Consider the following 25632-nt stretch of genomic DNA (forward strand, 5'->3'; position numbering starts at 1 on the left):
GGAGACTGCACAGGAGGATGAATACCAGAAGGCGGGATCAATGTTCTCTTTCTTCTTTTGTTTTTCTACAGCTGTGATAGATTATAATCCATTTCAGAATTGGGAGATGTGTTGGGAATCTTCCAAACAACCCCCTGTTCAGTGATTTGGTAAGAGGACTTACAGGACTCAGCGTATAATAGTATTCACAACTGTGGTTCATTACAGCAGAAGGATACAAAACAAAATCAGCCAAGGGAAAAGGAGTATGGGACCAAGTTCAGAAAAAATCACACCCAAGCTTCCAAGATTCTTTTCTCACTGGACACAGAGGGTACACTTAAATCCTATAACAACAAATTGTGACAATGTTATTGGCGAGATGGGTAGGCCTTGGTTATCTTCTTGAGGGAAAGATTTCAATTAAGAGACAAAGTATAGAAAAGCAAGCAAGAATTTATTGACTGCAGCAAAAATATACTTAGGAGAGTGAAAGAAGGAAGAGCATAGAAGAAGCTATAGGAGAGCCTAGGGAGGGCTGCCTTAGCTCACTGGGGAGTCCAAGAAAAGGGGGCCTTGGAGACAGGTTCAGCGGGTTAGCCCTGGACAAGCTGCTGCTGCCCATTGCTCCCCTGGTTGTAAGTCACATGGGGTCCCTTAGAGGTTAGGGCAGGGGTGAGCAAACTTTTTGACTCGAGGGCCACAATGGGTTCTTAAACTGGACCGGAGGGCTGGAACAAAAGCATGGGTGGAGTGTTTGTGTGAACTAATATAAATTCAAAGTAAAGGAGCGGAGGGGAGAGCAAGAGAACCCTCCGCTCTTTCGGCTCCGCGGGCCGGATAGAACAGCCGAACGGCCGGATTCAGCCCGCGGGCCGTAGTTTGCCCATGGCTGGGTTAGGGGATATGTACTGGGAGGGAGGGGGAAGAGTGTAGGGAGTGGGGGGGAAGAGGAGAGGGCAAAGGGAATGGCACGGGTTTGCTCCCTAGAGGAAGAGTGCCCACTGGGACCTTCATTTTCAGGGGTTTATAATATGGGGGTATAGGGGAGGCCTTAGGGATAAATCAATAGAATATTTATCAGCTTTATGCTGTTGTACCAAAATGAGATTTATTCTCTTAATTTGTCTGTCCTTAGGTGTGGTTGGCAAATGGTACTTAATTGGATTTCTGTTATCTGTTTCCCTGAGTATAGGGTGATTTAAGGTATTTATCCTGTGGTTGTAGAGGAGAAATGCAAACCATTTCTAATTTTTTTTTAAATATATTTTTTATTGTTGATAGTATTGCAGATATCTCCCATTCCCGCCCCCCCTCTCCTTTCCCCTCTTCCTCCTAGCCCAAACCATTTACTCTTAAATGTCCTTGGTTTAAGGAAGATAGGGTTTACTAGGTGGCTACAAACTGCTGTTTAACGATCTGTCTTAGTTTTCCTATTTCGCTTGTCCTGGAATTTTCCTAGTTTCTTATTATTCTACTAGAGGCCCAGTGCACGAAATTCATGTACGGAGCGTGGGTGCGAATGGGGGAAGTCCCTCAGCCCATCCTGCACCCTCTGCAATCCAGGACCCCTCAGGGGACGTCCACCTGCCACTTGAAATCCGGGACCGCTGGCTCCTAACCTCTCACCTGCCTGCCTGCGTGATTGCCCCTAACCCTTCTGCCTGCCAGCCTGATCACCCCTAACTGCTCCCCTGCTGGCCCGATCACCCCTAACTGCCTCTGCCTCATACCGGGGACCCAGGATTCCCTCCTCCGGTCGGTTGCAGGCACCTGGGACCCGGGCTTCCCTCTCTCTGGCCCGCCGCAGGCACCCAGGACCTGGGCCGGCTTCGCCTGGGCCAGCCACAGCCATAGGGGACCGTGGGCGGGCAGCTTCACCTGGGCCGCAGCTGCAGGTGCTGGCGCCTGGGACCGCAGGGCGCATGGCTTGTCCCTCTCCCAGGCCACAGGCGCAGGCACAGCTGCTGGTGCCCAGCACCACAGGGCAGGCGGCTTGTCCCTCTCCCAGGCCGCAGCCTGGTTCCCCATTCCTCTCCTGCGAGCTCATTTGTGCCTGGCTGGTCCCCATCCCTCTCTCTCGGGCTCATTTGTGCCTGGCTGGTCCCCATCCCTCTCTCGCGGGCTCATTTGTGCCTGACTGGTCCCCATTCCTCCCTCCCCAGTGTTGAGGTGTCTGAGCCATTACAGCGTGATGGTGTGATGACTATTTGCATATTAGCTCTTTATTACATAGGATAACAACAACATGTGTAATGTTGTCTACCAGCGAAACTTATTTGAGACAAGGTTTTTATTGGGGGCTGGTCATGTAAGCACCTTCTGACTAGCAAGTACCTAAATTCCCCCTAGGAAAGCAGGTGTTCAACATAAACCTCATTGTTTGCATAAACAGTTCAGGCACAGGGAGCCACTTTGATCATATAGGGCAGTGGTCAGCAAACTGCGGCTCGCGAGCCACATGTGGCTCTTTGGCCCCTTGAGTGTGGCTCTTCCACAAAATACCACGGCCTGGGCGAGTCTATTTTGAAGAAGTGGCGTTAGAAGAAGTTTAAGTTTAAAAAATTTGGCTCTCAAAAGAAATTTCAATCGTTGTACTGTTGATATTTGGCTCTGTTGACTAATGAGTTTGCCGACCACTGATTTAGGGAATGGCGAGAACCCTCCAGAAATCTAAGCCCCCAGATGCCAATAAGGAGCAACCTTGTAAGCAGACCTTTCTCTAAGCATAGCTTGCTTTCTCTGTTAACTCTTTCTGTATAGGAGGGAATGGGAATTTATGTTAAGCTTACCATCAATAATGGTGACCAGTCAAAATATTTTATTTGATGATTCTGGTCCTATGCATAATGGTGATGGGAAATGGTGACTTTTTTTAGGGCCTGGAGATTAATGGAGTTAATTCAGGCTATAATCCTAATGTTTAGATCCTGACTAGAGTATTGCCATGAATATTTATAGAGAGCTTAGAAAAACATGAAGTTTAGGTGGTGCATTGATATATATCTTTTGCTTCCACAAATATTTATTCAGCACCTGGTTTTTGCCTGGCTACTGTGTGAGGTATTGCCTATAAAATGGTGAGCATGTATGCATGTCTGTGTTCTTGGAGATTAGTGGGGCAGACATATAGTAAACAAATAAACACAGAAATTAGTAGATAATTACAAATATAAAGTTTCCTTTTTGGAAAAAGAGAATGCTCATTTTCTATATATTCAATACAAATTTTTATGTACCTACTTTCTGCTACTGTTCTTGTATGAACAAAACAAAGTCTCTGCTCTTCTTGACCATACATTTTAATTGAGGGGGGACAAACAAATACATTTATAATATTGTTTCAGATTATGATGAGTGCTTTGAGAAAAAAATAAAGCAGGATGGAATGATGGGGAGTTTACTTGAGATAAGTAGTAAGGAAAAGATCCTCTGAAGTCACTTCTCTAAGTAGGTGATGCTTAAGCAGAATCCGAATGAATTAAGGAAGTAAGCCATACAAATATCAGCCCCCAGGTAGAAGGAATTGCAGAGGTTAAAGCCCCTAAGATGGGAAAAAACTTGGTTCCAGGCAGCCAGGAGATTTGTGTGCTGGGTGGCAGGGGAGCAGTAAGGGAATGAGGTCAGAGTCCTATCCAGGAGTGATGGGAAGCCTGTTGTAGGGTTTTAGCATGACATTGATGTAATCACATTCATATTTAAACAAACATGAGCATGCTTTGACAAAAATACAAACATTTTAAATAGATATGTAGCAATCTTCTATATACTATATAAAAAGCCAGTGACTGGAACACCATAATGACCAGAACATCTGGTTGCTATGACACCCACTGCGGCCAGCGAACTGCCCAATCGGGGAGGGGTGGGGGGGATGGTGAGGCCGGCTGGCCAACCTCCCACGGCCCCTCCCCCCAGCCAGCCCTGTCCCTGATCGGCCTCTCCCATCCTGATCGAGGGCAGGGCAGCTGACCAAAGCCCGAGGGCCCCCCCCCCCCCCCCCCCGGCCCTTCCCTGTGGCTGGGCCCCCCTGGCTGGCCCCGCCCCTGATTGCCCTCCCCACCCCCGACACCAATAGGGGGTGGGGTCGACTGGCCAACTTCTTGCAGCCCCTCCCCCCCGTCAGCCCCATCCCCGATGGGCCCCCACCACCCCAATCAGCCCGCAGCCCCTCCTTGCAGCCAGCTCCGCCCCCAATTGGCCACCCCCACCAATTGGGGGTGGGGCTGGCCAACCAATCTCCCACAGTCCCTCCCCGGCCGCTGAGCCACGATTGGCTTCCCCACCCCATTCGGGGGTGGGGCCTGCTGGCCCACTGCCCATAGCCCCTCCCCATGGCCGGCCCTGCCCCTAATCAGTCCCCCCCACCCCAATCGGGGGCTGGGCCCACTGGCCAATTGCCCTTGGCCCCTCCCCCAAGCTGGCCTGTCTCTGATCAGGCCCAGATCGGGACAGGCTGGCCGGCCAACCTCCCGCCATTTCCTCCTCCCAACAGGCCCGGCCCCAATCCACCCTGATTTGGGCCAGGCCAGCCGGACCCCACCCATGCACGAATTCATATACTGGGCCTCTAGTATAAATATAAAGTTAAATATATAGCTTGGTGAAATTTTACAAAGTGAACACACCTGTGCATCATTGTTCTGATCCAGATATAGAATATTAATGGGTCTCCTCAATAGCCTCTATTATGCCCCATGGAGTCATTATTCTCTTGTTTTGAATTGTATTATAAATATTATCACATTCTATGTACTCTTTTGTATTGACTTTTTTCACTATAATTATACTTTGAAATTCATCCATGTTGTTGCATGAGCTGTAAGAATTTATTTATGATAGTTCATTGTATGACATTTGACTTTTTATGGACATATGACTTCTTTCCAACTTTGGCCACCTAAAGCCTAAGCGACCGAACGACTGGTGGACCGGTGGACCAGTCACTATGACATGCACTGACCACTACGGGGCAGATGCTCAATGCAGGAGCTGCCCCTGGGTGGTCAGTGTGCTCCCGCTCAACTGACTGATGGGTGCCAGACACAGGGTTCACAGCTGGCAGCTGCAGCCCAGAGCCTGCAGCGGAGTGGCAGCGGGCCTACTGAGCACCAGGCAGGTGCAGTGGGGCTGGGATGAGCAGGAGCAGCAGGCAGGAGACGCAGGCAACGTTGGACTGCCACTTTAGGCCCGATCTCCACAGGCTACGCTGAGGGACCCCACCAGTGCATGAATTGGTGCACCAGGCCTCTAATTACAAATAATGCTGCTGTGAATATTTTGCACATGGCTTTATACGTATTTATTTATTTCTATTGAGTATATACCAGCCGTGGGCAAACTACGGCCCGTTTGGCTGTTCTATCCTGCCTGCGGAGCCGAAAGAGCGGAGGGTTCTCTTGCTCTCCCCTCTGCTCCTTTACTTTGAATTTATATTAGTTCACACAAACACTCCATCCATGCTTTTGTTCCAGCCCTCCGGTCCAGTTTAAGAACCCATTGTGGCCCTCGAGTCAAAAAGTTTGCCCACCCCTGGTATATACCTAGTTGTGGAGTTACTGGAATACAGGATATTTACATTTTATGGACAAATTTTAACAGATACTACCAAGCAAACTTTAACAGATACTATGTTTTTCAAAGTGGTTGCACCAATTTATAATTCCATCATCAGTATTAGAGAATTCTTGTTACTCTACATCCTTGCCAATAATTGATTACCAGCTTTAAAAAATTATATTAGCCACTTTGGTGTATAAACCTTTACCTTATGGTTTTAATTTGCCTGATGACTAATGAGGTTGGGCATCTTTTCTTATACTGCTTTGCCTTTTGCATTTCCTCTTTTGTGAAGTATCTGTTCAGATCTTTGGCCCATCATTCACTAGCTGTAAGAACTTGGGTAAATTGACTACTTTCTAGGAGTACAGTATTAAAAATCCATAAAATAAGAATAAATGTCATCTAATTTTCAGTTTCCTTGAGTAGTCTCTTTTTGAGTAACGAAAGCAAGTTATATCAACCCCAGGCCTTCATTTTTCAGAAGTCCTTAAGAACTGCTTATTAAATATTTTCTGTATTGAAGACATCTACTTGAAGATAAAGATTTTTAAAGATAGATGGTCCAGAGAATGAGTGGAATAGCTATGCTAAAATGGATATAGGAAAATCAAATTTCAAAAAAAGTAAGACTAGTTTATAAGAAGATACTCATGTTTCTACCTGTGGATATTATAATTATTTAATGAAAATTTGAATTCTACAACAACATCACTATCATCACAAAAATCTGGAAATTGATTTGGGAGTTGATCCACCAGCTAGTGCTTAAAGAAATGCCCATGACGTCCAATGTAACCATAAACATTAGCCTTATATAACCAAAGCAAAGGAGAGTAAAGGGATATAAAAAGCCCTTTTTAAAAATATATAATTCCCGCCCTAGCCGGTTTGGCTCAGTGGATAGGGCATAGGCCTGTGGACCGAAGGGTCAGGGTTCAATTCTGGTCAAGGGCACGTAACTCTGTTGCAGGCTCCTTCCTGGTCCAGGCCCTGGTCAGGGCTTGTGCAGAAGGCAACCAATTGATGTGTTTCTCTCACATTGATATTTCTCTGTCTTTCCCTCTCTCTTTCACTCTCTCTAAAAATCAATGGAATCCTTGGGTGAGGATTCGGGGGGAGAAAAAATAAATAAATACATATATATATCTATAATAATAAAAGCATAATATGCAAATTGACTGAACCACCGAACAGCAGAATGACCGTCCAGATGACCTTCGGATGACCATGCTATGACACGCACGGTGCCAGGCCAGCCAAGGTGGGTGAGATGTGCTTGGTTGGGGGGCCTCACCATTGCCCCATGATCACCCCAAAGAGGGAGACCCAGGCCACTGGCCAGTGGAGCAATCAATCAAGGAGAGGGGGGGGCTCTGCCATCACCCCAAAGAGGGAGGCCTAGGCCACCCTCTGTGCGGTGATCGATAGCGGAGCCCCGGCTGAGTAGGCAGGGCCTCCCTCTGCAGGGCGATCCATTGTGGAGCCCCGTGATGGATCACCCCACAGAGGGAGGCCCAGGCCATCGGCCAGTGATTGCACCCCATGCCTGTCGCCCACAGAGAGAGGCAACAGTGGCGGGGGAGGGGAGGCAGTGCTGCACAAATGGCAAGCAGTGGCAGCGGTGGCGGTGGGGCCAGCTGCCAGCAGCGGGGGATGGAAAGCCCCGATGATCCCTGATTGCTGGCCAGGCCTAGGGACCCTACCTGAGGGGTCCCGGATTTTGAGAGGGTGCAGGCCGGGCTGAGGGACACCTCCCCCCCGCCCCATACAAATTTCGTGCACCGGGCCTCTAATATATATATATATATAAAATTGCCTTTGGCTGTTCAGTCTGATTGGAACAATTAATGTTCCTTATTTGTAACTTACACATTTTTAGTAAAATTTATGGTATGTTGGATTTGTATTTTTATGAGTATTGTATGTACTTTATAATACTTTAATATCCTCCTTGTATAATACTCAGCTGGTGTATTTATGCTTATTTTAAAGTCGTAACAGTTTGCACTTGTAAATGGTTTTAGAGGTTTTTAATTATTATAGCTTTGCTTTTCTGATATAATTTGAATAATTTCTGTTTTAATCAATTAAGGCATTTTCTCTATGTAAAAATATGCTAATGTTGAAAGGTAATGTATTTATAGAACATAAATTATGGAGTGATTAAAATAATTTATTGCTTTCCAAAAGACTTCAATCCCAGTATTTCTTTAAATAGTAAGCACTACAATACCTTTAAAATGTGTATACAGTACTTCTTGATATTTAATCATAACTTTTCATGAAAAAATTATAATGACTCCCCGCACTGGGAATTTTTTATTTAGCTGGGGTTTTGAAATGAATAAAACACAGTTGAGTTCAACCTAGAGACAGTGTGCATTTGAAAGGGCATAAATGGATGGTCCATTTCCACATTAGAAATTGGATGGCAGCCCATCTCCAAGCCCTGTCTTCCCCCAGGGACTGTGGATGTTGTTAGCTCAGTTCATGTCATTTGTCTTTGCTGGACAGGGACCTACTCTGGTGTCTCTGCCTGAAGTTAGGGTGTATCCTGGTGCTCAGACTGATCTGAATGTGAGACAGTTTGGCCTTCCTTCTTTGGGGGCTTACTGTCTTTCTCCAATATCTTCCCCAGGTGGTCACCTCTGAGTTCCTTATATTTTAAGTTCTCTTTCCACTTCCCAGAGACTATCTGTATAGTATTTTTTTTCTTACTATATGGTCTTTAAGAATTGGATATGCCATGCAAAGATGGTTAGCCTCACTAATGAAACAAAAATTAAAATAATAAGAACCATTTTTCATCTTAGCATACTTATAGATAGATAGCCTCTATAGTTTAGGCTAGTGAAATTGAGTGATTTATTAACAGTTGCCAATGTAGTATCATTGATAATCCAAAATTTACTTAGATTTGGAAAACTTACTTGTATATATATTTATGAGTCTCTGTTTTTCTAGATCATTACAATGTTTTTTTAAAAAAGGTATGAGTCTGACCTTCTGTACCTATATATTCTCTAGCCTGTATGCATGCTCAATATTGCTCATGTCTACTCAGAGGACTGCATTACTAGAATGAACTGAAATGTATGTTTGACTCATATATATATATATATATATATATATATATATATACACACACATACACGCGCGCACACACACACACACACACACACACACACACACATATATATATATTGATTTCAGAAAGGAAAGGAGAGGGAGAGAGAGATAGAAACATCAATGATGAGAGAGAATCATTGATGGGCTGCCTCCTGCACACCCCCTACCCAGGCATGTGCCCTGACTGAGAATTGTGATCTCCTGGTTCATAGGTCAATGCTCAACCATTGAGACACACTGGCCAGACTGTATGTTTGACTCTTAATTTGGAGATTCCTGTGTACCCAAAGGAGAGGGAGATCATTGTTTTTAACCTAAAAATACAATCTGTTTTCTGATTCAGAGTAAACAAGATTTTATTCATATCCAAAAAAGGTAGCTTCTGAAAATAACTATTATATTAACTGATAATAGAGCTTCTATATAAGAAAATATGTAAAAAGTAGACATCAGCAGCAGAAAGATCCATGTCAACTTAGATGAAAGATGTTATAAATGAATTTCCAAGTCAATAATATACTTAAATGTTAAGGGTTATCTTTTTAAAAATTAAATTCAAGTGTTTAATTTGAAATATTTTGGACTGAAGTCATCTAGATTTTTTCAATTTCAAGTCATCGGAGTGTTAGAACTTATTCGGTCATTTTTCATGACTTAAGTATTAAAATATCCACTGACAACCAGAATTCTTAGAAAAATCCATCTAGATATTCAACATCAAAGTAGTTCCAATTGTTATCAACTTGGAGTAGCCAAAAAAAACACACAAAAAAAACACACACACACACAAAAAACAACACCCAAATCTTTTAGAGACTTCGTAAGCTGCAAGTCAAGAATTGCCATGTATGTTTAGTATATAAAAAGACTTTATTTAAGAGTCTTTTAATTCAAACAAATAAACCTTTTAATAAAAAACGTATTTCCACTTGTGCCAAAATATTTTGCAAAGAAATGTCCCATTAAAGAAACTCAATATGTGAGGATTAATTTCTATAAGATTAATTCTCAGTGGCATTAGGACTATAGAGAAAGTAGCTTAAAGATAAGCAATATGTAAATGTTTAAAATCATATTATTATTTCCTTTCCACTGATGGCATAGAACAGACTGAACAGCTAGCTGTATCATTTACTAGCTGTATCTTTTTGACAAATTGCTCAATCACTATGAGCCCATTTCTCTTTTAGATGTACCTAAAAATCTAGTAAAAAGTTTTATGATGTTCAAGATTTTATCTTTCCTCAGTTGAAACTGTATTTTATACACTATTCTCCTGAGATATGAAAAGTGTTATAATCTATTTTTTTAATTTATTGGGGTGACATTGGTTAATATCATACAGGTTTCAGGTGTGGGTTTCTATGTTACAAGATCTGTATATTGCACTGTTTGCCCACCACTCAAAGTCAGATCTTCTCCTGTCACCATATATTAAGACCTCCTTATCCACCACTCCCTTCCCTCTGGAAATCATCACTCTGCTGTTTGTGTTCATGAGTTTCAGTTTTATGTCCCACATATGAGTGAAATCATATGGTTCTTAGCCTTTTCTGACAGACTCATTTCACTTAGCATAATATTCTCAAGGTCCATCTATGTTGTTGCAAATGGCAGTATTTCATCCTTTCTTATGGCTGAGTAGTATTCCATTGTTAATATGTAGCACATTTTCTTTATCTAGTTCTCTGTTGTAGGCCATTTTGGTTGTTTTCATGTCTTGGCCACCTTGAATAATGGCTGCAATGAACATAGGGGTGCATATATCTTTGTGACTACATGTTTTTGAGTTTTTTAGGTATATACTCAGGAAAGGGATTGCTGGGTCCTATGGTAGCTCTAGTCTTAATTTTTTGAGGAATCACCAGACCATTTTCCATAGTGGTTGTACCAGTCTACATTCCCACCAGCAGTGAATGAGGGTTCCTTATTCTCCACAACCTTTCCAACACTTGTTATTGCTTGTCTTGTTGATAGTGGCCACTCTAATATGTGTGAGGTGGTATCTCACTGTAAGTTTTGATTTGCATTTCCCTAATTGCTAGTGAGGTTGAGCATCTTTTCATATATCCTTGACCATTTGTATGTTTTCTTGGGAGAGGTGTCTGTTCAAGTCCTCTGCCCATTTTTTGATTGGGTTGTTTATTTATTTGGTGTTGAATTTTATGAGTTCTCTACATACTTTGGAAATTAAATCTTTGTTGGAGCTAATGTTTGCAAATATCAAACATCTGATTGGCTGCCTTTTTTGTTTTGTTTTCAGTTTCTTTTACTGTGCAGAAGCTTTTTAGTTTGATATAGTCCCATTCATTTATTTTTGCCTTTACTTCCCTTGCCTTTGGGGTCAAGTTCATAAAATGTTCTTGTGACCAAGGTCCATAAGCTTGGTATCTATATTTTCTTCTATGTAACTTATTGTTTTTGGAATTATATTTACGTCTTTGAACCACTTTGAATTAAATTTTTGTACATGGGGACAAACTAATCTAGTTTCATTCTTTTGCATGTGACTTTCCAGTTTTCCCAGCACCATTTATTAAAGAGACTTATCTTTACTCCATTGTGTGTTTCTGCCTCCGTTGTTGAAAATTATCTGTCTGTATACATGTGATTTTATATTTGGGCTCTCTATTTTGTCCCACTGATCTGTGTGTCTGTTTCTCTGCCAATACCATGCTGTTTTGATTATTGTAGTTCTGTAGTGTAATTTGAAGTTAGGTAGTGTGGTACCTCCAGCTTCGTTTTTTCCTCGGGATTGCTTTGGCTATTTTTGGTGTCTTTTGTGGTTCCATACAAATCTGATGATTTCTGTGTCTTTAAAAAATAACATTGGGATTTTGATGGGGATTGCATTAAATCTGTATATTGCTTTGGGTAATATGGCCATTTTAACTATGTTGATTCTTCTAATCCATGAACATGGTATATTTTTCCATTTTGTCATGTCTTTTTCAATCTTTTTTAATAATGCTTTGTAATTTTCAGTATATAGGTCATTCACATTCTTTGTTAAGTTTATTCCTAGGTATATTATTATAATCTATTTTTGAAATAAGCCTTTATGTATTGTTGACCTCTGTTTTTTAAATTTAATTTTTATGTAGTGCTTGCTATGTGTGATATACTATTTTAAATACTTTACAAACTTTAATTCATTTAATCTTTATAGGAAACATATGAAGCATGAACTATAATTATCATCCTCATAGTAAAGATAAGGAACTGAGGTACAGATGTGTTAAGGAACTTGCCCAAGGTCCACAGCTGGTGAATGAAAGATCCAGACCCATGTAGTTTAGCTCGAGTCCATGCTCTGCCCACTGTGCATACAATCTCCCCAGCTAATAAAGGAAAAAACATCGAGCCAGATGCCAGGCATAACTATGATAGTCAATCATTTAACTATTTAAAAGAAAAAAAGTCCCTAAGGGCTCACACATTCAGATCCTGTGTGGTGTTTTCTCAGGAAATAACACTTAAAAGGTGTTGCATCACCATGACAAAGTCTGGCCCTAAAATAAGGAAGAAAACCTTACTTTCAGCAACTGGTATTACTAATATTATGTAATAAATATTATATAACAAGTTATTTTCAAAGAATCCATAGGAGTAGGGCTCATAATCTTAGTATATGATGGAATCAATATAATACCTTCTTATGCTCCCTCATGAATGATTCCTGGAATATACTAGGAATCAATTTGCATTCTACTTAAAAGTACAAATAATTATAAACGATAGCTTAGAGGCTATATATTTATGTGTATATGGGCATTTTTTCCCAACTCATGTTTACTTTTGTGACAGCCTGTGTCTTTCACTTCTGGCTAACATTTAGAGTTTGTACTTTTTACCTATGCGTTTGTTTGTTTTTTAAACATCTTAACTGAAGTGTAATTTACATACCATACAATTCACCCATTGTATATTTGAGTGTAGTAAATTTACACAGTTGTGGAACTTTCATTATAATCAGCTTTTAGAACATTCCCAGGAGGGTCCTCATTGCCAGTTGGCATTCCTGTCTGTGAGGTTTTTATTACTTTTATTGTTATAAGATTAGTGTTTTCCCTTATGCATTCTCGCACTCCTGTTTTAGGTTGCTTTGTCTAGTTATTTTATCTATTATGGAGTTAGGTTTTATCCTTTATTTTGGTTTCTCTAACCTTGAGTTATTATTCAATCAAGTGACCTTGTTATGAAGACTTTTAAGGGAATCAAATGACAGTTCTTAGTCCACAAGAATTTCACTGCTGTTATTCCAGTCACTTCTTGGCTTCTTGCATTCTGATGCTGATGTACATGGATTGGTGCTCATTGGTGGGGAGGTGAGACCCACGTAGGGAGTATGTGTTAAGGTCTCTTCTCAAGTAAAGAAATCTGTGACTGCAGCGTCCCTCCCTGTGTGCCTGCAGTTCGCTCTTGTTAGAAATCCAGTAGATCAAAAGGCTCTGTGGGTAAGTGGAAGGAGTGAAGAAGGCACATGTGTGTTTTTTCTTTTCATCTTCTCTTCTCATGTAGAAAGAAGTATTACCCTCCCTTCTTTCCTCTAGGGCAGTGGTCGGCAAACTCATTAGTCAACAGAGCCAAATATCAACAGTACAACGATTGAAATTTCTTTTGAGAGCCAAATTTTTTAAACTTCTTCTAATGCCACTTCTTCAAAATAGACTCGCCCAGGCCATGGTATTTTGTGGAAGAGCCACACTCAAGGGGCCAAAGAGCCGCATGTGGCTCGCGAGCCGCGGTTTGCCGACCACGGCTCTAGGGAAAAGTGAGGAGACTAGAGAGGATTCAATGTGTTACTCTGGGGAGGATGGAATAATTGAAACAACTGAGCCGAGATATGTTGCATTAAAAAAAATCTTAGTATGCCCTGGCCGGTAGCTCAGAGGTTAGAGCGTCAGCCTATGCACTAAGCAGGTGTCCTCAAACTACGGCCCGCGGGCCACATGCGGCCCGCCAAGGACATTTATCCGGCCCGCCGGGTGCCGCTGCCTGTCCTGCTTAGCAGCCGACTCGTCCCGGGCCCGCAGTGCGCATAGGAATTTGTTCATAGTTTTTTTTTTTAAACTATAGTCCGGCCCTCCAACGGTCTGAGGGACAGTGAACTGGCCCCCTGTTTAAAAAGTTTGAGGACCCCTGCAAGGGTCATGGTTTCTATTCCCATTCAAGGATATGTACCTGGGTTGCTGGTTAGATCCCCGGCCTGGTTGGGGTGTATGTGGGCAGCAACCAATCAGTGTGTCTCTTTTGTATTGATGTCTCTCTCTGTCCCTCTTCCTCTCTCCCCTTCCTCTCTCTAAAAAAATCAGTGGAAAAAAATATCCTCGAATGAGGATTAACAACAAAAATCTTAACCTTAGTTTGTAGGGAGCAGAGAAAGACCTTGCTTAATCTTCATCCCATCTTCTCTATTTTTGTAAAGAGCTTAGCAGAACAAGACACAGTAGGCTAATTTCAGAATCTTGAAGCATGAAACCATGATCCCAGAGAGTTATCTATCTGATTCAAGGGAACAGAACAGGAAACTTGAATATATTTGGGAGCTGTGAGGCTAAGACATAATAATACATTAGAAATAAATTTAATACATGTAACATTTTTATAGTGCTAAAATTTGAGTCCTGCAGAAAAATAACAATTAAAAAAATAAATGAGATCAAAGTGCAAATGGGGGAAGAATCTATGCAGACTACAGAATAGATGATGAAAGATAGGGGGAATATTCTCAGGGAAATAGTTTCAGATTCAGAAAATAATGATTTTAATTCTTGCCCTGATGCTAGCCTGCAATAATCTCGAATAAATCTCTTATCTAATCTGGGCCTCAGTTTCCTCAGGAAATAATATTAAAGGCTCACTTATATTGACTATATCCTAAAGATTCTTTGTGATTTAAAATTTCACGTGCTACTAATACTAAGCACATGAAAAGATGTTTATCCTTAGCCATTAGGGAAATGCAAATTATAATCACAATAAGCTACACACCTATCACAATGGCTAAAATAAAAAGTAATGACAGTGCCAAGTGCTGTTGAGGATGCACAGAAAAAGGGACTGGATCACCTATACATGGCTAGTGGGAATGCAAAGTTGTACAACTGTATTGGGAAAAATTGGCAGTTTCTTACAAAACCAAACATGCGATTACTATACAGCTCAGCAATTGCACTCTTGAACATTTATCCTAGAGAAATGGAAATATGTTCACACAAAAACTTGTACATAAATGTTTATAACACATTTCTTCATAATAGCCCCAAACTGCAACAACCCCAATGTCTTTTAAACAAACTATGATGCATTCATGGCATGGAGTACTACTCAGCAATAAAAAAGCAAATAAAGCATGCAACAACGTGGATGAATCTCCAGAGAATTATGCTGAGTGGGAAAACAATCTCAAACCTTTACTGACTGTATAGCTCCACTTATATAACATTCTTGAAATGACAAAATGATAGAAAGATGGTATAGATTAGTGGTTGCCTAGGATTAGGGACTGGATGAGAGGTGAAAGGAAAGAGTAAGTGTGGCCATAAAAGGACAACAGGAGAGACCCTTGTGGTGATGGAACTGTTCTGTATCTTGATGGTGGTGGATAGACAAATCTATCCATGTGATAGAAACTGCATAGCATAACTCTGGCCGGTGTGGCTCAGTTGGTTGGAGCATCATTCTGTATACCAGGAGGCTTCAGCTTCTATTCCCTGTCAGGGCATATACCTAGGTCGCGGATTTGATCCCCGGTCGGGGCAGTTATGGAAGGCAACCAACTGATGTTTCCCTCTCACATGTCTCTCTGTCTGTCTGTGTCTGTCTGTCTGTCTGTCTGTCTGTCTCTCTCCCTCCCTCCCTCTCCCTCTCCCTATCCCTCTCCCTCCTTCCCTTCCTCCTTCTCTCCCCCTTTCATTTTTCTAATCCCACCCGCCCAAAAAAATCCCCAAAACGCACAAAAAACCTGCATAGCATAAACACACAAACATATCCATGAACACAAGTAAAATTGCTAAAATCTGAGTAAGACGGATGGATTGTATCTATGTCAATATCCAGGATATGATATTGTACTATAGTTTTCTATGGTGTTACTTTTAGGGAAATTGCATAAAGATTACATGAGGTCCCTCTATATTACTTTTTACAACTACATGTAAATCCATAATTATCTCAAAAAACTTAATTTAAAAAACGCACAAAATAAACAGTGCGTATTTCATTCACCCTTGCTTCAGGAGCATCCACTGTGTGGAACTGTGTTGAGTCCATAGTAGGTGCTCAATAAATATTTATCTACTGACTGAATGAATGGAGAGGGGGTGGGTAGAGAAGAGAGTGAGAGCACACATATAAAATGGTTCTTTCATTTGGATCACAAAAGAAAGAGCATCATCAGTCACTACTTAAAGCTTAACTAAACTATTTGGGTAATTAAGCCTAGAAAAATAACCTTTATCCTACAAATTCTACCTGATCATATTATCATCTTTGCAGTTCCAGTTTCAGCTTGAATCTCCCATGGTGATGTTTGGTGTTATGCTCTCTCACTCCCACCCCTTCTCCAATCCTCAAACCCAGAAGAAGGATAAACTAAAATGCATTTATAATAGTTTCAAATATACAGAGTCTCCATAGATGCCTTGAGAGCCTTGATTATAGGTCTTGTCATATCAATACTCCAGTTTTGTTCTTTTTCAAATTTGTTTACTGTTTAGGATTCTTTTCATTTTATTTTATTTTTTTAAATTTAATAAATCTTTATTGTTCAGATTATTACAGTTGTTCCTCTTTTTCCCCCCCATAGCTCCCCTCCACCCGGTTCCCACCCCACCCTCTGCCCTTACCTCCCCCACAATGTCCTCATCCATAGGTGTACGATTTTTGTCCAGTCTCTTCCTGAACCCCCCATACCCTTTCCCCCTGAGAATTATCAGTCCACTCCCTTTCTATGCCCCTAATTCTATTATATTCACCAGTTTATTTTGTTCCTCAGATTTTTAATTCACTTGATTTTTAGGTTCACTTGTTGATAGATATGTATTTGTTGTTCATAATTTTTATTGTTACTTTTTTCTTCTTCCTCTTCTTAAAGAATACCTTTCAGCATTTCATATAATACTGGTTTGGTGGTGATGAACTCCTTTAGCTTTTTCTTGTCTGTGAAGCTCTTTATCTGACCTTCAATTCTGAATGATAGCTTTTCTGGGTAGAGTAATCTTGGTTGTAGGTTCTTGCTATTCATCACTTTGAATATTTCTTGCCACTCCCTTCTGGCCTGCATAGTTTCTGTTGAGAAATCAGCTGACAGTCGTATGGGTACTCCCTTGTAGGTAACTGTTTTTCTCTTGCTGCTTTTAATATTCTCTCTTTGTCTTTTGCCCTTGGCATTTTAATTATGATGTGTCTTGGTGTGGTCCTCTTTGGGTTCCTGTTGTTTGGGGTTCTGTATGCTTCCTGGACTTGTAAGTCTATTTCTTTCACCAGGTAGGGGAAGTTTTCAGTCATTATTTCTTCAAATAGGTTTTCAGTATCTTGCTCTCTCTCTTCTTCTGGCACCCCCATAATTCTGATGTTGGTACACTTGAAGTTGTCCCAGAGGCTTCTTACACTAACTTCAACTTTTTGGATTCTTTTTTCTTTTTGCTTTTCCGGTTGAGTGTTTTTTGCTTCTTTGTATTTTAAATTTTTGACTTGATTCTTGCGTTCCTCTAGTCTGCTGTTGGGTCTCTGTATAATATTTTTTATTTCAGTCAGTGTATGTTTAATTTCTAGTTGGTCCTTTTTAATATCCTCGAGGGTCTCACTAAATTTATCGGCCTTTTCTAGGATATTCTTGAAAAGCCTTATAACCATAGTTTTGAATTCTATATCCAGTCGTTTGTTTTCCTCCATTTCTTTCGTTTGTGATCTGTTTCTTTGCCTCCACATTTTTGCTGCTTCTCTGAGTTGGTAGGGTAGCTTTGTGTGCTAGGTTTCCTATATGGCCCAGTGGGTCTGCCTCCCCAGTTAACCTGAGGTGGACACTCTTGGTGCACCCCTTTGTGGACTGTGTGTACAGCCTTGTTGTAGTTAAGTCTTGATTGTTGTTGGTATCACTGGGAGGAATAGACCTCCAGGCCAGTTGGCTGTGAGGATCAGCTGTGTCTATGCTGGGAGAAGTTCGGTGCTGGAGACAGCCTTATAGGATCAGACTTGCAAAATTGCAAAAGCCTCTGTGCTCAGCTTGGATGGGGCGGAGTCTCAGGACAGAGCAGACAGTCTTGGCTTCCCGTCAGCCCTGCCCTTGCGCACGCGCCTCCAGACCTCTGCCTTCCGCGACTCCCCTGAGTTTCTGCCTGACAGTCCATACTCCCCCTGTAAGAGCGTGGGTCCCCAGGGGCTCTCCTGGAACTGGGGTTCAATGCAGTCGGAACTAAGGTTCAGTGCAGTCAGGAGCTTCCGACTCCCTTCCGCTAGGGAATGCCTGCAGCAACCTCCGCATTCAGCTTTCTCTGCGAGCACTTGCGTGTCTCCAGACCCACCGCGGCTCCCCCGGGTCTCCGAGTCTCCGTGTGCCTTTCTCTCTACCGGACAGTCCAGATTCCCCCTGTATGAGCCTGGGTCCAAGGGGTTTCGCCTGGAACTGGGTTTAAGTGCAGTCGGAACTGGGGTTCAGTGCAGTCGGGGGTTTCCTTCCCCCTCCCGCCAGAGAAAGTCAGCCAGGCTCTCAGTCGCCCTTCCTCTCTGCGCGCGTCTCCGTACCTCAGCCCTTTGCCGCTCCTCTGATTCTCCATGAGCTTTCCTCTTTCCTTATAGTTGTAGAATTTCCACTCAGCCAGCCTTCCTGTGGTTCTGAATGATGTCCGTTCTTTTAGTTGTAGTTTTGAAATTGTTGTGCGAGGCAGCAGTTTAGGTGCTTACCTATGCTGCCATCTTGGTTTCTCTTTCAGGTTCTTTTCATTTTAAAATGAAGTTTAGAGAGAGCTTGCTAATTTCTACACAAAAGTTTCCCAGGATTTTGATTGGGGTTCATCGCATCTATATATCAGTTTGGGGAGCATTGGGATTGTAATGATACTGAGCCTTCTGAACTGTGAACGTGGCATTTCTATTTATTCAGATATGCTTTAAATCTCTCAGCAGTGTTTTGGACTTTACGTTTACAGGTCTTGCAGGTCTTTTGGCAGATGTATCCCTAAGTATTTAATATTTTAAATGGTATATACTTAAAGTATTTTCAGTTTTCACTTATTGTTAGTAGTAGAAATGCTGTTGCTTTTGTATATCATGTTACTTTCACTCACATTGCATTGAATAGAACTCAGTCACAGCTGCCTCTACTGTAAGTTTGGGGAATGATAATACATAGCTGTCTTCCCAAAAAGAAAAGAAAATGAAATTGATAAATAACTTATTAGTAACAGCCAAATACTGGCTATATGATGAAAATGTTCAGGATTTAGAAGTCTTTTGAATTTATTTTCTTTACAGTGTAATATATTTTTTATAACACAAAAAATTGCTTTCATGAGCATTTTTAAGTTTTAGCACCTTCATATGAAGCGAATCACTGTGGAGGAATATGATTCACTAGTGAAACATCTATATATATAAAGAGGTAATATGCTAATTGGTCCTAATGGTGTCCCAGTCATGACTGGTCAAAGGTGTGCACGCACAGGAGCTGGTGAGCGGGGACAGGGGCAGGGACTTGCACCACCAGGACATGAGGCTGGAGGGGGGCGTCAGGACGGGCCTCGGTGGCCCCACCCCGGCAGAAGCACATGCAGGCCCACGGCAGTGCCTGGCCTGGAGGGGGGTGTCAGGACGGGGGCGGGACCTCGGTGGAGAGCTCTCAGCACTCCTGCTCTGGGGTCTGAAGCTGCGGAGAGAAAGGGAGAGCACATAGGCATTTAGGGGGTTTAGGCCAGGTGGGGAGTGCAGATAGGCAGTTAGGGGGATCAGGCCAGGAGGGGAGAGCATATAGGCAATTAGGGGATCAGACAAGGAGGAGAGAGCAGTTAGGGCCCTCTCCTGCCGGCCTGATCGCCCCTAACTACCTCTGCCTCGGCCCCCACCACCATGGCTTTGTCTGGAAGGAAGTCAGACGTCCGGAAGATGGCCTGTCGACCCGGTCTAATTAGTATATTACTCTTTTAGTAGTATAGATAGATTATATAGAATAGGATTGCTTAAATGTGGGGGGGAGGGAGAGCCCTTTTCAGCAGGAGGGGATGCTCTTGGCAGACAAAAACACATAATCCCTATATCTGGATTGATAGCCATATGCACTATACTACCAAACTAGTCATGAAAAAATTGAACCGCTTTCTTACAGCTTACACCAAACAGCTATTGCCCTTAAAACCCCTCCTCAGCCCCCAGTTTAGGTTCTGCCTTTGCAGTTCACCCAGATTAGGTTCTGATTGGTCAGTTTCTATGCCAGTTAGCATCTCCGGGCCTATCTCTGGGCCTCATCAAAGAGGCGGGGCTGATCAGCAGCCTCCGAGGAGGCCCAAAGAGAAACAGAGGTGCAGCTGCTGGCGAAGCAGTGAGAGAAAGAGAGAGGCAACGGCTGATCAACAGCTGCCACAGAGGCTGGGGATCAGACCCTGCCTCTCTCTCTGCAGGCCTCTCTCTGGGCCTGATCCACAGCCCCCTTGGCAGTCAGTGCTGGGTCACTGCGCCAGCATCGGCTGCAGTCAGTGCTGGGTTGTCACGGCAACCCAGCACTGACTTTCAGTGTTTGGTCAAGCCTTGGTCGTTATGGACCCTGGCTCTTTATATATATAGATTATTACTAGAGGCTCGGTGCATGAAATTAGTGCATGGGTAAGGTCCTTAGGCCTGGCCAGTGATCAGGGCCGATCAGGGCCTTCCAGCTGCCAGCCGGGGCCTTCCTTCATTCCGTGCCACCCCCTGGTGGTCAGTACACATCATAGTGAGCGGTCAAACTCCTGAGGGGACAATTTGCATATTAGCCTTTTATTATATAGGAGGATTATCATTATTTTTAATCTTCACCTAGGATATGTTTTTTTTTTAATTCATTTTGAGAGAGAGAGAGATAAAGAAACATATATTGGTTGTCTCCTGTATGCACCCGGACTGGGGATCCAACCTGCAACCTGGGTATGTGCCCTGACCAGGAATGGAACCTGCAACTGAGCCACCCAGCCAGGGCAGGTTGTTGTCTTATTGCTTGTGTTTTTTTCAGTGTAATAGAAAGCAGGGTCATCAGCTACAAGTGAGAACAGTGAAGGAGGGATGAAGATGAATGGACCGGAGTGAATTATCATTGACAGACAACAGTAAAGACTCTCTTGCCTTGGCTCAGTTGGTTGGAGCGTCCCATAAAAGGTTCAGATTTGATTACCAGTCAAGACACATACCTAGGTTGCGGGTTCAATCCCCAGTTTGGGAGTGTACAGAAGGCAACCCATCAGTATTTCTCCTTTCTTTCCTCCCTCCCCTCACACCCCTTTCTTCTATCCCTAAAGTCAATAGAAACATATCCTTGGGTGAGGTGAGGATTTAAAAAAAAAAAACTCTCTTGAGGTTAGTGGTTATGAACTTAGAGTGAAAATAGCCTGGTTTTTGTTTTTTTCCACTTGTGTTCAACTTCATAGGTGCAGGCCCAGAGTAGGCATTATTGATTTATCTAGGGTTAGGTGATTTTCAGCAAGTCAGAGAAAGGCAAAGGAGTGAATTGAAGCTTAAGAGCAAAGTGAGTACAAGGGACAGGGAAACAGTGGCAGGGTCAGCTCAGATTGAAGAATTGTGAGGATTGGGGTATGAGAGGGAATCAAGAATGGAACCTTGATTTGAAGTTGTGAATGGTTTTCAGTCATCTATACTAATAACAGGCTAATATGCAAATGGTCATCACGCCATCATGCCATAACAACCGATCAGCAGGGACCTGAGGCTGTGCCCCCCACCTGGCACCGGGCTGGGGCACCTGAGGCTGCGCACCCCCCACCTGGCGGGGCTTGATGGGGGTGGGGCTGGGTCTTGCACAATTTTGAGGTGTGTGTGGGTGGGCGGGGACTTGACTCTGGCTCCTGCCTTGCACCCCTGACTCCTGACAGGAGGGAGATTTTCATATACATTTTACTAATTTTCTTTCATCTCTGACACTTCTATTATAGAGAAAGGGCAAATAGCAATATTAAAATATTTCCTTTAATTAATTCCCTTTTCATGTGCACGAATTTCATGCACCAGGCCACTAGTAACCAGATAAAAGCCAAGAGTGAAAGAGAAGAGATCAAGGAATTGTAAGGCCAAGCTAGTGAAAGGACATCTGTGTGGGTACTGACTTTATGCTCAGAATCTAAAGGCCGTATCTATTATTTTCTAATATTCTTCGTTGCTGTGGGATGATCTGATAACAGCTTTAGTATTCCTACTTGGTGTGAGGTTCATGTCTCTTCTTTCAGTTTCTGTCCTTAGTGCGCTAATGATTTTCTTGGTGTTATCTTTCATTTCTTCTATTGAATTAAAATTTTAGCTCTTAAATTTCTGATTTCCAAGAGTTCTTACTTCTGATTAACTTTTCATAGCATCCCTTTATAAAAATCATTTGGTTTTTGATGATCTGTGTGATTTGTGCTGACACATATATATAGTTCATGCATTAGAATATGGTTCTTTTTCTCCAGTAAGATCATATCTGCACTTAGGTATTATATTTTTGCATATAATTTTTTCTAAATGAGGAAGTATATTGTGTTAGTAATTAACATTTTAATATCTTTCCATTTTAGGTGTCAAAAAATAAAGATGGAAAAGAACAAAGTGAAACTGTATCACCATCCGAAGACGAAGCATTCTCCTGGCCAGGTCCCAAAACAGTTATGTTGAAAAGAACATCTCAAGGCTTTGGTTTTACATTAAGGCATTTTATTGTTTATCCCCCAGAGTCTGCAATTCAATTTTCATATAAGGTAAGAAATGTAGTTAAACTCACTTGAAACAAAAGCAAAGCTATTCTCGTTTCCTTCTTATCTTCTCATCCCCCTTCCCACCTTCTTTCTAGCTTAGAAGTGTTAGATTTTCACTTTTATTATATTCTTTAAGATATTTTTCTATTTTCTAGAACAGAAATTTTAATCTCTGAAAGGTTATACTGATTAACTCCAAATCTATTTTGCTAGGACTCTAATTCCAAATTATTCTATTTTTTCTAATAGTAGCTGTTTTTCTACTATCTAGAAAGGTGGTGAGTTTTCTGGGCAGAGAATGCAGAGGCAATACTTGGTTAAAATGTTCTGGCAGTTACAAAAAGTTATTGGGATTAGAATAATACATGACTTTCAGATATGCAATATAATGGCAAGTCATAATCTGAAAACATAGCTTCTTACAGGGTGAATTACATTCCCATGCTTCAGTGTAGAGTAGTAACATGGTCTCATAAGGGGCAGCATGGGATAATTATAACACAGCCGACACACTGGGTACTTGCTATGTGTTCTTTATTATTCATTATGAGCATTATCTCACTTAGTTATTAGCCTACATAACATCTGGAAACTGATCTGAGTCACATTATGAGTAAGTCCTGGACCTAGGATTTTAACTTGCCAACATGAATGTCTGATTCTTACTTATTATACAACAGTTATAAGGAAATAAGAAATTTAGAAAAAGTTGTGAGACCTAGGCCAAGCCAATTAACTTCTTTTGGCTTCTCACCTTCCATTTTAATTTGAGGGAACGGAATTAGAAGATTAGAAAACCCTTTCTAATTCAAAATTTCTATGACTCTTAGGCTGTCTTTTAAAGCATAGTGTGAATAGTTTTTAAGGGTTATGAATAAGTGCTATTTTTGGAATTAAAATTTACCAGTTTGGGGTTCCTGAAATGTCTATAATACTGCTGACCGGGATTTTCTAAGAATCTACTTTATCCTAAAGTGTCTAGTTTAGTATTCCTTATTTCTATTATTGGAAAATACTTCTAGAAGTTTTAGTAGCACAGTATAATTGTTAACAGCATAGTCATTGAAGTCAAAAGAGCCTGGGTTTGAGTCCCATCTCTGCCCCTTGTTGTTAGGCTCTGCGATCTTGGGGAAGTTCCCTAACAGACAATAACAGCGCCTTTCTCACAGGGTGAAGTGTTGCTTAAATGATACAATATATGTAAAACACTTAGTTCAGGAATTGGTATAGAATAATTGCTCTGTAAACTAGTTTTTAATGCTATTATTATTTAACACAGAGGTTCTTGCAAATAGGTTTGTCTTGTAAAGTTTACATGGAAATACATATTGAAATCTTTTCCTTTTTAATTATGAAATTTTATCCATTCACTTCAAAGGAGTTTTTTTAAAAATTCCTATTGTATAGCTTTTAGAAAATGTGCAATTAATACAACATTATCTTTATTACGTTACTTAGCTGACAAACTTACCAGTCTCAGAACGGAGCTTATAACCAGAAAAAAAAATATATATATATATACAGGGTGGGGCAAAAGTAGGTTTACAGTTGTTTGTATAGAAAATAATAAAATAATGAATAATAATACAAGAATAAACTTTGTGTATTGCGTACTCACAGCTGTAAACCTACTTTTACCTCACCCTGTACATTTAGACAGCCAAATAAAGGTCAAAAGTTATCAGTCCTTCACTTTTTTGTTTCTACAGTAAATTGTAGCTTTCATATGACAGTGTTTCAACAAATATTTGAATAAATGTACTTTTATACTAGTTTTTCAAAATTGCTTTTCTGATTTCCCAGCTAGAGGTGGATACATAGCAGCAGGACAGACTGGTAGCAATGAATAAAACCAAATCTCAAAATTGAATAGAAGAAATTAAATATATAGCATTTTGGAGCTACTCAATTTATACAAAGACAGTTCTGTCCCCTGTAATAGCCCTTAAAGGTACATTTTATTAGAGTATATAGCACAGTAAGTGATGGCCAGCCTGGCCCTCTCTCCCGAGTTCTAGGTTCATCTATCCAGCTGCCTACTTTTGACACCTGCATTGTGGGAATCTCCACACTCATTGTCAAAAACTGAACTCCTGATGTCTTCCCTCCAGATTGGCTTCACTCATAGTCTCCCTGTCTCTGTTTATGAAGGCTCCAACCTTCTGGGAAAAGGCACTGTTAATGAGATTGTAATGGACACATTTTGGGGAGGGCAGTTTAAATTGGATTGAGCCTTGCTGTGATTTCACTCGAGTTTATAAATATGGTTTCATATATGGATATATATGTTTTATTTTGTAGGATGAAGAAAATGGCAACAGAGGAGGTATGCTATAAAAGTTTAAATTTTTCTCTGAATGTTTTTCTACTCATTTCTTTCTGTCTTTAAGTAATATTATATAAGATGATACAGTTTTTGGAATCCAAATATATAACAATTCTTAGATATGAGAGTCATAGAAATTAAATATTTTTCCTGTAGATTTCAAAGTTTTATGAATCATTGTCTCTTCATAATTTGAACAAGTAATGATTTTATTGTTAATAATTTATATTATAAAAGGCCTGTGGTCCTAACGCCATAACGATCAGAGACCACTGCAGGTGGGCGGGGCTGCGAGCATGGCGAGGCCGTGTGGGTGGTGGGGCCACACTATTTCATGCCCTGAGCTTCTAGTATATTAGTATTTGGGGGAGGAATATATCATATGATTCTGAGGAAAGTAATTCTGAGATTGTTATTCAATTAGTAATCTTTAACTTAGTGGTTCTTTTAGGTAAGAAATACTGCGTGTTTACTAGATTTATTGACTCAAATACTGAAGAGCAGAATATTTTGTTGGATTTAAATATTATATTTAATGAGCTTTAAAGGAGAATCAGGCTGGGGATAGGATTATTTCTTAATAACTCCCATTACTTTTAATTTTATATGAACTTTAATGAGTTAAAATTTATACACAATAAAATGCTTCATTTTAAAAACTTTATTTTAGACTTTAAAAAATGTTGCCAGAATAGTACAGAGTTT

The 25632-nt window shown here is 41.2% G+C and overlaps 1 protein-coding gene across 12 annotated transcripts in view; it reads left to right on the forward strand.

The window, feature by feature from the left end:
* Positions 1-25632, forward strand: part of ARHGAP21 (Rho GTPase activating protein 21) — a 141169-nt gene that overhangs the window by 27597 nt on the left and 87940 nt on the right. For 10 of the 12 annotated variants that reach the window (XM_080684786.1, XM_080684788.1, XM_080684791.1 and 7 more), the window contains 2 exons: positions 22425-22604; positions 24903-24927. In XM_080684786.1, coding sequence (XP_080540912.1) covers positions 22425-22604; positions 24903-24927 — 205 coding nt within the window. The remainder of the gene's footprint in view (positions 1-22424; positions 22605-24902; positions 24928-25632) is intronic. The other 2 variants (XM_080684782.1, XM_080684783.1) reach the window with 1 other exon arrangement.

The sequence above is a fragment of the Plecotus auritus genome (assembly GCF_963455305.1).
Source record: "Plecotus auritus genome assembly, chromosome: 1".
Classification (NCBI taxonomy): Eukaryota; Metazoa; Chordata; class Mammalia; order Chiroptera; family Vespertilionidae; genus Plecotus; species Plecotus auritus.